Source organism: Pygocentrus nattereri, chromosome 17 (assembly GCF_015220715.1).
Source record: "Pygocentrus nattereri isolate fPygNat1 chromosome 17, fPygNat1.pri, whole genome shotgun sequence".
NCBI classification, from domain to species: domain Eukaryota; kingdom Metazoa; phylum Chordata; class Actinopteri; order Characiformes; family Serrasalmidae; genus Pygocentrus; species Pygocentrus nattereri.
The window spans coordinates 36,195,115-36,208,712 of record NC_051227.1 but is presented as its reverse complement, the minus strand read 5'-3'; the positions used below and the strand labels follow the sequence as shown (position 1 = coordinate 36,208,712).

Here is a 13,598-nt window from a genome sequence, read left to right as displayed (position 1 = left end):
TCACCTGGCACTGCAGACTGTAACCTGTAAACAGGGCAGAGTTAGAATAAATGCATTATCAAGAGGCGTGTTTAGGGGTGATGCAGTAGCAGCCAATCAGAAGAACTCCTCTAATTCCCTTAGAGAACCGTGTGTGAGCTGGCAGGAGCACAGCGATAGTTTCCTAATGATGAAAGACTTTCATACAGCTCCAACATTCTGATATTTTTAGAGAAAAAATTGGTGAGTGGCTTATTTTGAAGTCTTAAAAAACTTTATTAAAATTAGAACAATTTATAAAATACACCATTCATCAATAATTATTCTTTTATTTGTATATTTACATCATACATATAATGAACAGTAACTAAAAAAAAAATGTTATAATCATTATTAGTAGTAGATATGAAGCACCTCATGGACTTGGCTTGTATCTCACTCATTCACTCACTCACTCATGTTTAACCAGACTGTCCACAAGGGGGAGCTATTGTTACTCTTGTAACTAGAGCAAAAACAACTTTGTTGTCTGAAATGACTGCGTCTATTGATCAATGTGGACACGTGAAAAGCTGTCTAGGACTTTTGGGGTAGTACATGCTAATGCTTTGCCTTAATGACACTGCATCCTTGTTATAAAAAAAAAACTATGATCGACAAAAATAATAATTTTGATTATGAACAACAACAAAACAAAAATAATAGGCTTATAATAAAAAAATAGTAATAATTATTACATAATAATTAAAAGTTAAACCAGTAGAAAACAGGTAACTACAAACACTAGTAGTTAGATCTTACTACAGCAAATAAAACAACAAAAATAATCATGCTTCACTAACTACCTTGTTTTGTACATATTTTGATAATATAGACAAGCAGAAAGAAGAACCTTAGTAAACAGTAAACAGGATCACTTCATATTGGAGGCATTTTAGGGAAGCTGTATGCAGTGAAAAGATCAGTTCATAGACAGATTTCCTGATTCTCTTCTGAATGTATGGCTCTTTTGGAAAAAAAAAAGATGAAATCTACACCAATCTACTTTAGATTTTTCAGTTTTTGACATAATTTGAAAAGTCCTATGGCTCTTTATATTGTACATGAATTTCATGATCAATGGACCAATTGAAACGGCCCAAAATGACCTGGGAAAATGTCTGGTTCCATTGACGTACATTAAAAGTAAAGTAGGTTTTTTTCCTTCTCCTATAAAGTTACCATTTTGGAGATACGAGGTTTTCTTCTGACAACAATGATATGTTCCTTAGATTTTCCTCCCATGTGAGTGAACAGACAGAAAAGGCCAGTATAAAGGAATTGGATGTGGCTTAGCCAATGAGATTTTAGTATTGCTAGACATTCCATTTGAATATCCATATGATATTCCGTGTTGACACCCCAACTGTCTGAGTCACATTAAGCAGCCGCGACTACTAGGGCTATTTTCCCTCCAACCTAAAGGGTTCAGAAATGCCCTTGCTCTGCCAGATGTTTAATGTCACACCTCTCGGCTGCGCTGAGAGATTGATACAGCCCTAAATGTCTTGTCTTTGAAAATTTTTGCCTAAATCCAGGTCAAAATGGATTTACAAATCACTGCTTTCTTTTTTTCAGTTGCACTTTACAAACTGTAAGTTTTTTTTAGAATTAAGGTTTTTAGTTTTTGCCTTTAAGCCACAAAAAGGTGAAATGCACCAATGTGAAAAAAACACGTTTGGTCAAGTTTTTATTCTTCAAGACTGTTTATGTTCTTGGCAGCTCTAAGAGCAGACTTCATAGCCGTCTCAATCCAGCCATGAGGCATCGCTGTATGCTCTCCAGCAAAATGAATCCTCCCCTCGCTCTGGAACAGATCCCAGGCATACTGAGTCTGCTGGTAGGGAGTGTAGATGGCAAAGGCCCCATGGCTGTAAGGATCCAGCGCCCACTTCTTAACAACACCGCCAGTGCAGAGTCGCCGGATGCCCTCCCCATGGATCTTCACCAAGTCATCCAGCACCATGGCCATCAGCTCGTTATCTGGCACCCCCTGGAAAAGCGTGGAGTCATCAGAACAGGTGTAGGAGGCAAGCAGGGCGCCCCCTTGTGTCCCTGGGAAGGTATGGCTGGGGTAGTAAATGAACCTTGAAGGCATATCAGTGATGCTTCTCCCTCCTTTAATGCCTTCTTTCTCCCAGAATCTCTCACTGAAGCTCAGCACAACCTTGGTGGAGCTGGCGTAGTGCACGGAGCGCAGAGCTTCCATCTTTCGGACTGAGAGAGGAGGCTGGAACTCCATGAAGAGCGAAGCTTTGGCTGTTGCCGTCAGTAATGCGTAGTCGAATGTGAGGCTGGTCAAAGTGGAGGGGTTGCGCCAGTCTTGATATGAAACTGTAACATTGCTGCTGCTTTGACTAATGCGTTTGACCCTTGATTTAAGGAGGATTGTTGCATTGAGTGTTTCATAAAATTCTCTGGCTAAGTGATCCATACCGCCTGAGATTTCATAATATCTGAAAGAGATGAAGAGCTATTAAAATGATGAAGGTCATACAAACGTAAGTACATTCATTAAACCACACATTTCATCTTCTTTCACACAGGGAAAACAGTAAACACACACATTCCCTTTCCCATGGTCACACAACGACCTCAACAGCAGCCTGCTGCTCTGACAATAGTCCTATCTATAGTCAGCAATGAAATAGAAGGCTCTAAACAGATTTGTTCTCAACAAACTTTTGAAAACCAGCACGTGCAGGTTGATGCCAATGAATCCAAGTTCAACCCATATTTGAGGTCCATGCATCATGAGGACAGCTGATCAGCTCATACTGCTAGTGGCACAAGAGATCATATGCCAAGCAATATACTGATTATAAAAATGCAGTGGTTGAAGACAAAACATGGACCATGGGTATCCAGTCTCAGTCGTTTTTGTAGAACGACAGAAGAGCCAAAATATTATGCCCACTCACAGATATAGCAATAATGTTCATTATCTTAACAACTTTGCATTGAAAGGTGTGGGATAAAGTAGAAAGCATGTGAACAGTCAGTTCTTGTCGTCAACAAGTTGAAGCTATGGGAGAACTGAACAGGTGAAGACCTGAGCAACTTTGACAAGGGTCAAATTATTATGGGCAGATATAAAAGCATATTAGGCAGGTGGTCATAATGTTTTGGCTTGTTGTTGTATATCCAGTGTAGATGCCTATTACTTGCAGTGATTAAAAGAAAAATGATGACATCTTTGTCATTCCATTTTTTGACCTCTTCCATCTTCACCCCTCACTCTCAGAGTTTTGGAAAAACACACTGGATGTGACGTCACTCAAATTGCATCTGTGTTTTTCTTGGTGAAAACAGGCTTTTACACACGTACTGAGTGCATCAGTGTGTAAAAAATATTTTCTGCAGAGCATTACAGCAGGACAGATTAACAACTTTTAAGAATGTTTATAAACCTAAAATGAAGTAATGCAGAAAGTCTGGTGACTCTTCTAATCAAAGTACACTTACCAGTGGTGGACGAAGTAAATTCCAGTAAAAGTAGACGTTCCACCCTTTAGACCTCAACTTGAGTAAAAGTACTAAAGTATTTACCTTCAAATGTACTTAAGTATAAAGTAAAAGTACTAAAAGAGTAATTCTGGCTCTGATGTCCTGTTATCATTTTTATAACCAGACTGGCTTCATGAACTCATTTCAGGTGAAAGTCCTCCAGCGTCTCTCTTGGTAAACCAGTCTTTTAATAGAACCTCATTAATTAGTGACACTGACGTCTATTAAAATGATCAGAAGCACAAAACACTGAAGGTAAACAGTTTCCATCAGGGAGAACCGAGTGGCTCTGAAATCACTTTTTACACACAAGCAAAGTTTCAGTTTAAGATTATTTGCAACTTAGTTCCAAGTTTAAGTTTAATAAAAACTGGCTTTAAACTCAGGATCACAGATGAGCTCCTTTACTGTGTTGATCTGTAGGCCTCTGTTCATAAACATAAACCAGCCCAAACTAATTTACTATAAAATGAAAGTGTTTGTATGAATTCAGAAAAAAAGAAACGCGCCAGTCACGACTGCATATGTGTACATATTTCTATATTGTGCTCTATTTACACAAAGTTATGTTAGTTCATCATTTATAGACGCATGTGCTCCCAAAGTTTTACGCTGCTGCACTGACGTTGAACCGTGTGCTGCACTGGGTCGGTATGACCAACAGGTCAAAACCAGCTCAGAACAAAGTGACCACTGGGCCCTGATTGGTGCTCTGGCTTTGCGCTTCTTTAGTTTTGACATGTTACGTTTTTATACACACAGAAACCAAAAGGAACGACAGATTTCTCAGAATGTAGCGGAGGAAAAAGTCAGATATTAGACTCTGAAATGTAGTGGAGTGAAAGGAAAAAGTCGCCCAGAACGGAAAAACTTAAGTAAAGTACAGACACATGAAAAAACTACTTAAGTACAGTAACCAATTACATTTACTCAGTTACTGTCCACCACTGCTACTTACACTGTATCATCACTGATATCCGACTGAATGTAGAGCGTCTCTGTGAGGCCAGTATAAAAGAAGCTATTCTCATTAAGGATGTCTCCAATCATACGCAAAGCTTCTCGACTCAGGTTGCCCTCTTTTACTAAATACTCCTGTGAAGTCAAACAGAAATCTGTTAGAAACAAACTTGCTGTACATCTTTATTTTAAATATTAGAATTAGAGTGTATTTGGTTATTACCTTAACAGAATATGAATCATACTTCTCTATCGTCTTTTTACAGCCATATTTCTTCACATCATCCCTCATCTATGAAAGCAATGGAATTCATTTTCAACCATGGTAGAAAAAAATGTACCAATCATTTTAATACTTTTTGGTAGTAACTTTTCTGATATCATCTCACTGTTACTGACCTTCCCCAGTGCCATGTCAAAAAGCTGACTGGCTGTTTTCCCCTTCTCCCGCTCGTTTAAGGTGTAGTTCAGCACTTCAGGGTTTTCTTTTACTTTGTAGGTCTTTACGAGCAAGCCATTGATATAATAGTAAGTATTTATGTCTTCTTCGATGAAAGGATTAAGTTTCAGTCCAATCTTTGACACAAAAGCCATGAGAATCCTGGAAAGGGAATGAGATTAGAAAACCACAGTGTCACTGCATGCAAACTCTCCATCTGTCTCAGCTGAGATATATATTCCTATCTTATATTCTGAGCACACATAAGACAGGACATCTGGTCTAAAATTGGTCCTGGTACTAATATGTGAATATAAGGTTGACCACCTACTGATTAATGCTTCTGATATGCCATGTTTATGAATGGAGCAATGACAGAAGGTTCTGTCACCTCTAGTGCTAATGGCAGCAAGATACAGCGGTCAGCAGAACGTTTAATCTGGAGTTTAATCTGCCTCATTTTTTGCCAACATCCTCAACAATTGTATAAACAGGGTGGGAAATCAACCGGCACTGAATGCACCATTAGAAACATAAACTAACTAACTGAACAAAACCCCTTTCTAAGGTAAAACGGTCGTTAATGTCAATATTTACATGGCTACATCCTGCTGCTTGTCACGTATCATCACTGATTGCACCATATCTGCTGTGAGGCCCCGAGTCAAATTTCAAGATGCCAGACGTGCAGATGCTGAGACACCGTTTTATATGCTGAATACTTTAATGTTTATGAATGTGTGGCAGTCTGAACGTGCCGTGGTGTCTGACAGGAAACGCTGTTTTTTTTAAACTCATGACTAACATATGGTGGATTATTCTTGTCATAGCAATAATGAGTCATGACAAAAATAAGGCTGAGAACCCTTGATCTAGGTCATGGCTGTCAGAACAGCAAGGGTGAGCTAGCATTTCACTCTGTCCTGGGGTAATGCCTCCACTCTCCCTAACAACACGTCCCACTGACCTATTATTCAAGCATTAGGCATAACGTAAAGAGTAATGCTACTTATTCTGGTATAGTGTACAGTGTTTTGTATAGTTTGTGACCTATATTTTTTGTATTCATTGTCTGTTTGTACTCAGCGGTACACTTTCAGAAAAAAATACACCTTTCAGGTTACAAATGCTGTCACTGGGGTGGTAACATTGAGCGTATAACTTCAGCACCTTTACATAGAGAAAATAAAAGTACCATATACTGTTGCAATATTACGCAATTTTTATGTTGCATTGACCACCAGTGCTATCATAATCAAATCTCCCTCCCTTTTCTGCAGTTGATGGGTATATCTTTTAGCTGCAGATGAGATGGGGCACAGTATACACAGCAGTACATTCACATTTATTTTATGCTCAGTCTATAGAAGATTTAATTCTATTCATTTCCACTACTCCCCACGACCCAGAAGGATGAGCGAGAAAAGAAAATCCGGGTCCGAGCCCCCATGAGCAAGCCAGCGGCGATGGTGGCAAGGAAAAACTCCCTAAAGAGGAAGAAACCTTGAGAGGAACCAAGACTCAGAAGGGGAACCCATCCTCCTACGGTCGACACCGGATAGCAAACATTATTAGTATAAAGTATTATAGCACAAAGTGGGAAAAAGAAAAGCAGTGGTTAACTATGATTATGCAGCAGCAGCAGCATCTGAGGGTGAGGATTGCACAGCATTGTAAAGTAAGAAGCTCAGTGGTGGTCAAGCCGGTCCAGAAGGCTGGTGAGCAGCGGCACCCAATCAAGGCAGAAAAGGCAACAGCATCAGACGCACAGGATGGGCAGCTGTTCGGCTCGGCAAAGAAAGGAAAGAAAAACGCAGTCAGTTCTGTAAAGAGTGGCTGACCAGAGATCACAGTATAACAGCGCAGCAGAGACTCCAGCAGGTCTAGATCTGACAGGGAAGACTAATCACCAAATGCTTGACTATACAAGTAAGTTTTTAGTCTAGACTTAAAAACGGAGGCCGTGTGTGATTGCTGAACATTAACAGGAAGATTATTCCAGAGCTGGGGGGCTTTGTATGAGAAAGCTCTCCCTCCTGATGGAGCTTTATTAATTCTAGGTACCAGTAGTAAGCCAGCACCTTGTGATCTAAGTAGGCGTGATGGTTCATAGTGGGAGAGGAGCTCACTCAGGTACTGAGGGGCTATTTGAGCTTTATAAATCACTAATTGAATTTTATAATCAATGTGAAATTTAACTGGTAACCAGTGCAGGGTTGATAAAACTGGGCTGATCTGGAAAAACTTTCTGGTTCTTGTGAGACACTGCCTGCAGTGTTCTGGACTAACTGAAGCTTGTTAAAACTTTTGCTAGGACATCCAGACAGCAGGGCATTACAAGAATAGAAATGTGTGTGTGTGTGTGTGTGTGTGTGTGTGTGTGTGTGTGTTTCCAGTACTAAATGAAGACAGAAAACCTGCTGACTCAAAACTCAATATAGGTGGTGAACGCTAATTTCTAAGGCACTACCTCTCAGTCAACACTCTATTAATCAGTGATTCCCAGCCTATTAAAGCAGAAACCTTTGCCACAAATTTGATTAAATATTCTAATGTGTGAAGAAATAATGAATTTCACAAGTGGACATACTGCTGTGTTGCACCTCATCTGCTCTTGTAAGAATTATTTAGTCCAACTACCTCTTTGGCCAGCATGTTTCAGAGAGAGCCTTCTCCACGTAGCGTTTAACATGCTTTAGACCCACCCTGGGGAGCTGACTGACAGGTGGACATGTTAATTATAATTTTCACATCATTATTTAATTCAAATGCAGGAAAACATTGCCAGTTTGTTACATATTACAATTTTAATTTTTTAATTTTACAGTTGCTGTGGTTCCATGGTGCGGCCCTATCTTGCTGCTGTTCTACTAACAGGCTCTACCAGCCAAATTAATGCTGTTAAAAACATTTGTCCTACAGATTTTTGAGGTACTGAGCCACTTCTTATCTGGGCCAAGCATTCAGGATTTGGGTTAACTCACTTGTGAAACCATGGGATCCTCATGGCACCAAGTTCTGCATACCACCCCTCCCTTTTCATCCTGTAGGTCTCTATTCTTCCTCCTATACGATCGCTTGCTTCTATGATTGTAACCTATTGATCCAAAAATCTGGGTAAGAGTTCAGGAAAAATGACACAGGCAAAATACAAAGACAACCCAGTGCAATTTGTAATACATTTCAATGTAAGTGCTGTAATATTTCACAGCTCCTGTCCTGGAGATCCCGCACACTGTCTGTTATTGTTTTCCTTGCTCTGATAAATTTGTTTCAATTGATTAGGAAACACAGACATTCACAAGGGTATTCTATTCAAAAATAACAGTCACAAAGGAGGATGGGTTACAGTGCTGTGTGGAAGGACTTTTAATTCCATTCTCTCAACATCACGCCTGATCGGTCAGAGGAATGCTTATGGAAGTGTTACAAAAGATTAGGACCGCTCAGATTACATAGAGAGGAGAGAAATATGGTGAAACATATCAGAGGGTATATTGTTTGCCTGCAAGAACAAGACTAAACTAATTAAATCAAATAAAATTAAATAAAGAAAACAAACAAAACACAGATTTAGGCTCCCTGTGTCTTTAACACAGGGCCGTGGTGAGAAGGCATGACGGTATAGTTGACTTTGACTTTACTAAAAAGAGGTGTCACCTAAATATAAACTATTTCGAAACGTGAATAAACAGAAAGTGTAAAGAAACGTTTTTTTTTTTTATTCTAACTTACTGTGCACTGGTAATTCTGACGTATATGAAGGCTGTGATAAGCCTTCATTTAAAAAGAAAAGTTGCAGAATGAAATGACTGTGGTTCAGTGTTTAATGTAACAGAATACCTTATGTCCAGCATCCTCCAGGATCTTGGCTGCGGTAAGTCCAGCAATGCCTCCGCCAATGACAGCCACACTGTGAGGAGTCTTTGTAGGTGGAAGACCTTGTTCTATTATCTTACGAAGGTCTTCATAGTCAGGGTCTTGCAGGCATTCAAAAAGAGGATCTTCCACAGACCCATTGACATTGAAGACTATGACCAGTACGATCACAACAGGAACTGAAGAAAAAAAACAACTAAATATTAAACATTACTTTTAAAGTCTTTCCTAATATGAAGCTTCTTCATGTACGGAACAGAACATTGCACCCCAAATTTTTGCATATTTACAATATTTGTATTTCACCATTATAACATTATACTGCTGCCGGTTTTGGCCTCTTTATATAGCCAGCCTACAATGTAATAAAGTAAAATGTAATATTTTAAATACTAAAACAACCTCATGAGATTATAAACTCAAATTTACTCTTTTACTAACGTTGAATCCTGCTGGTTGTTAGGAGAGTCTACCGATCTGGCCGTGTTGCTAATTTTTACTTCAGCATTTCTGAATTTGAAGGGTGAACCTGACTGAAGGTTGAACTGTACACCCTACCAACATGTGTTCTGCCTTAATTGCAATTTACTGGTAACAGGACAAATACCGCTAATAGATCTCTAGATATCTTAAGCACTATTACATAACAACATGAACCCAAAGGGGAATTAAAGGTGAGATGGTAGTTTTACAACAGTCTTGTGTTTTTTGATGGAATCCCTTATTTGAAAGTGTACAATTACAATCTATAAACCATGGACATCCAGTTCTGTTCCTAGAGGGTCAGAATCCAGCAGCCTTATACACAAAGGGTGTAAAAATGATGCTAAGCTAAATAATGATAAAACTATATAAAGACAGATATATATGAAACTGAAACTTGATGGAACTTGACACAAAAAGTATATATTCCTCATACTCTGAAGGCAGTGTAATGGGAACTGCTGGCAACTAGTGGAATAGAGAGGTACTACACAATTAACTGAAAACCAGACTTTTCTAACAGTCCTTTCTGTGTCCAATAAAACTACAGAGCACTGCACAAAGCATCAACTGTAGAGGAGCTATGTTCAGCACAGCTGACGAGCCATGGCGTAACAGCTTGCTTGCTTTAAACAGACGGTCAAGAATGTATTTTTTCATATTAATGAAAATCATAAAATTATTCGGCTTATTCTTACAATCACGACAAATGCTGCAAGTTTAAACCTAGTTTAAATGTATTTTGTCATTTTTGGTTAAAAAATTAAAAGTAAACCTGAATGTTTTAACTGATTTAAAAATTATTCTTGGTTATATTTTCTAGTTTAAGTGCACAAATTCTCATTGCTACAGTGCAGTAATACCTGTAAATAATGTTAATGTAAAACCATCTGCGAATTCCAGGAGAACATTACCTGTCTTACTGCATTGTGCCAAGTGTAAAGTTTGGTGGAGGTGGGATAATGCTATGGGGTTGTTTTCAGGAGTTGGTCCAGAGCCCTTAGTTCCAGTGAAGGGAAGTCTTAATACTTCAGCAGACCAAGAGATTTTGGACAACTGTATGCTCCCAACTCTGCGGGAACAGTTTGCTGAAGGCCTTTTACTGTTCCAGTTTGACTGTGTCCCAGTGCACAAAGCAAGGTCCATAAAGGCTTGGTTGGGTGAGTTTGATGTGGAAGAACTTGAGTGGCCCACACAGAGCCCTGACCTCAACCAAAACCAACTTGTTCTGATTAAGCAATGCCTGAACTTACATTACCACTAGCCTACATTTGAACTTATAAACAGAGGATGCAACCAGCCACTGATATAACACTAATTGTAATATAAGAAGCCAATATATCAGTATGCAATTCCTTAACTCTCAATATTTTTCAACTAGTCTATAAAATATAATAGAAATTTAGCTATGGCTTTGGGTTTTGGTGTGGCCCTGTCTGGCCACCCGTATGAAAGGTTTCTGGAGGTGCCACTGATTAAAATGTCTTGATCTAAAAGACAGCGTTATGGCTGGCCTTTCAACAAGCGACTTTTCAAGTCTTGCTAGATTTGTGCTCCGCCCGCGCTATCTTGACTGTTTAGTGTAAGGTGGTCAGGATGGTGGTCTTAAGTCAGGCCTGTAAAAAAGGTGAATCTGCTGCACTTTAAAATAATCAGATTAATCTAAAACTGTGAGAGGACTTTAAGGACAGCATTACTGAAGAAGCTTGAATGTTTCTTTTTTCATATTTGCATTCGTTTACAGTGGTTTCGTATTTTGTTTGTTGCTTTTACAGTTTAGTTCATATTATTATTAATTATTATGTGACCCTTATTAGTCCCACACCTCCGCATTTAACCCATCCGTGAAGTGAAACACCACATACACACTAGTGAGCACACACACACTAGGGGGCAGTGAGCACACTTGCCCGGAGCGGTGGGCAGCCCAATCCGCAGCGCCCGGGGAGCAGTTGGGGGTTAGGCGTCTTGCTCAAGGACACCTCAGTCATGTGCTGGGGATCGAACCAGCGACCTTCCAGTCATGAGGCCGGTTCCCTAACCTCCGGCCCACGACTGACCCCAACACAGTATATACAGTTGTACAGTGAACTGGGCTGAGCATCCCAGTCTTCCCATTCACACCCCTACAGAGCAGAGAAGGAAAAGGCTTCTCAGAGTCTTTTCAGAGTTCTGCCCATTTTATTTTCCTGTCTTTTCTTCTCAGCAAGTGCTTTAGGAAATGAAAGTGTCTCCATGCCCCTCGCTGTTTTACTGTTTCTGTTTCTCCTCTGAGCACAGCCTCGCTTTCATTTATTCAGTAACGTCTGAGAAGCGGAGGAGGAGGAGGTGGAGGATGTTAGTCATCTGAATATAACAGAGCGCTAAATAAAGCTTTCCAACGTCGCAAACCAAACGTCTGTGTTTTCAGGTTTACTCACAGAGGCGGCAGATCCCCCAGTCCTCAGACATGTTCCCCCGAGAGCACCAGCACCTCCTCAGCCGTCTCCTCCAGCCCACCCTCCGCTCCGAAACCTGGAGGAACAAGACCATCTTCTCACTCTAACATCTCCCTCTCAGCACTCGCACGACTTCGCGTGCTGTTAAGCTAAAAAGAAAAAAGCAGTAATGGTTTTTCGCGGAGACCCAACACTTTGGCGAGGGAATGCGAAACGCGCTTGGTGCTTTTTTCCCCCCTGCAAAACTTTAAATAAATAAAAAAATAATTAAAAATACTAAAAGCTGGTTATTTATTATCCGATAACTAACGTCAGGAGAGTAAATTACAGCTGAGCTCTCAGACTATCTGTGCTGTTCAGTGCAAGTCAAATCTACTTCTCAAAAATAAATGAAATCATTTATTTTCAAATCATTTAAATGAATAAAAAATTAATTGACACACTTTTTAAGGATGTGCTGAGGTAAAGTAGTGAGACTAATCCGAAATGTTGTCTTCTCGCAAACTATCTTCCCAAATGACCCTCAGGTGCAGCAGCTCCGCCTGATCAGCGCTCAGCTGGACTCTTACTGACCATCTTATAGACCGCGGCTAAGCTGCTTCACGCGTTAGACGCTGAGAGGCGAGGTTAGATCAGAGGTGGAGAGGAGCTCTCCGAGCTTTCATCACCCGGTGCCTCTGAAGTGTGAAACGGCTCTCTCGGTGAGTTCCATGACCCCTGTGTGGGGTCTCAGACTCACAGGGGAATATTTTCCCACACCGACTCAAAGCTCAACCACACTGAACAAATTAGATTAGTGACTTCTACTCTTCATTAACATACCTGGGCCAGTATCCGCCCGATGAATCGTTTCAAGTGACCAGAGTTATGACCTTATCCTTCAGGGTGCACCACCACAGTGTCCGCATGTTCAATACATTCAGTTATTAGGCTAAACAGCTGTGACTGGTGAAATGCATTAGTTGTTAACGTTATGAATTCTTAACACTGGGGTTGATACAGAGATCATTATATGAATGCAAGTCCACTCACCAGAGTCAGTGCCTCCGCTCTGCTGGAGAGTCAGGGGAGGGCTCACTCTTTTATTCTGACTGAAAACGAAAGTGTGGTGGATTATACTGAGGGCTGGGATCCCCGTCCCTCTACACGAGCACAGCTACACGTTTTCTCTCTGGAATTTCATTCACTTGTTACCAGAGCTGATCAAAAGGCCGTTCCTGACTGCTTTTCTCCCCCCTTTTTAATTGCAACTCCCAAGAAATGTCACAGAATGTAAGCAGCTGAAAGCAATGAGCCTTTTCCAAGGTGACAGCTGGCTGGAGAAAGCCAGCACTCTTGAGAAAATGTCACTCCTTGTATGCATCATGAAGAGAATCCACCTTATTACTGACATCTAAGAAAAGTCGTACCTATAAGTTAGAACAGGGCGACAGCGAGCGCTGCAAGGATTTGAAGAGTCAGTTATTTTTTTGGCTCTTTAAAACTCACACAGGCTATGAGAGGTGAGGGGTAGGCTGCCAGCTACACTGTAATCCCGCATTTTAGTTTGAGTTACTCAATTGAATTAAATCAAGTCTGTTGTACATACAGCTCAGGATATCCCACATATTACTCAGCAATCATAAGTAAAGGGGATGTTTTTGACTTTGTACACTCAAATGGCACTTTTGAGTTCATTTAACTTTTAGTTTGGTCTGTTGCCGTGACGTCATATTCAGTTTTGCGTCCTCGTGTTGTGTTAAAAGTGAAAATGATCATTCTCTTTGCTGATGATTCAGGGTTTGTGGGGGTCAGTGGCCATGCTACTGTAGGTTCACCCCAAATCATCATTCAACTGAATAAAATGAAAAATGAAAAACAAATGCCTGAGGAAA

General features: G+C 40.3%; 1 protein-coding gene across 1 annotated transcript; it reads right to left on the bottom strand.

Annotated features, from left to right (window-relative positions):
- Positions 1-330: 330 nt before the first annotated feature.
- On the bottom strand, positions 331-12,858 carry LOC108436499 (L-amino-acid oxidase-like). Its single transcript, XM_017713023.2, has 8 exons — positions 12,757-12,858; positions 11,707-11,800; positions 8,768-8,982; positions 7,909-8,021; positions 4,885-5,086; positions 4,709-4,777; positions 4,484-4,620; positions 331-2,474 (listed from the first exon to the last, which is right to left on the bottom strand). Exons 2-8 carry the CDS (start codon positions 11,735-11,737, stop codon positions 1,709-1,711), a joined length of 1,533 nt encoding a protein of 510 aa, XP_017568512.1. The 5' UTR covers positions 11,738-11,800; positions 12,757-12,858; the 3' UTR covers positions 331-1,708.
- Positions 12,859-13,598: the final 740 nt, after the last annotated feature.

Excerpts from the sequence above, each read along its gene's own strand:
- LOC108436499 (XM_017713023.2), bottom strand. The coding sequence starts at position 11,737 with ATGTCTGAGGACTGGGGGATCTGCCGCCTCT. Across the intron at positions 5,087-7,908 it reads AGGATCCCATGGTTTCACAA|GATTCTCATGGCTTTTGTGT; the intron begins GTGAGTTAACCC and ends TTCCCTTTCCAG. Across the intron at positions 2,475-4,483 it reads GATATCAGTGATGATACAGT|ATATTATGAAATCTCAGGCG; the intron begins GTAAGTAGCAGT and ends CATCTCTTTCAG.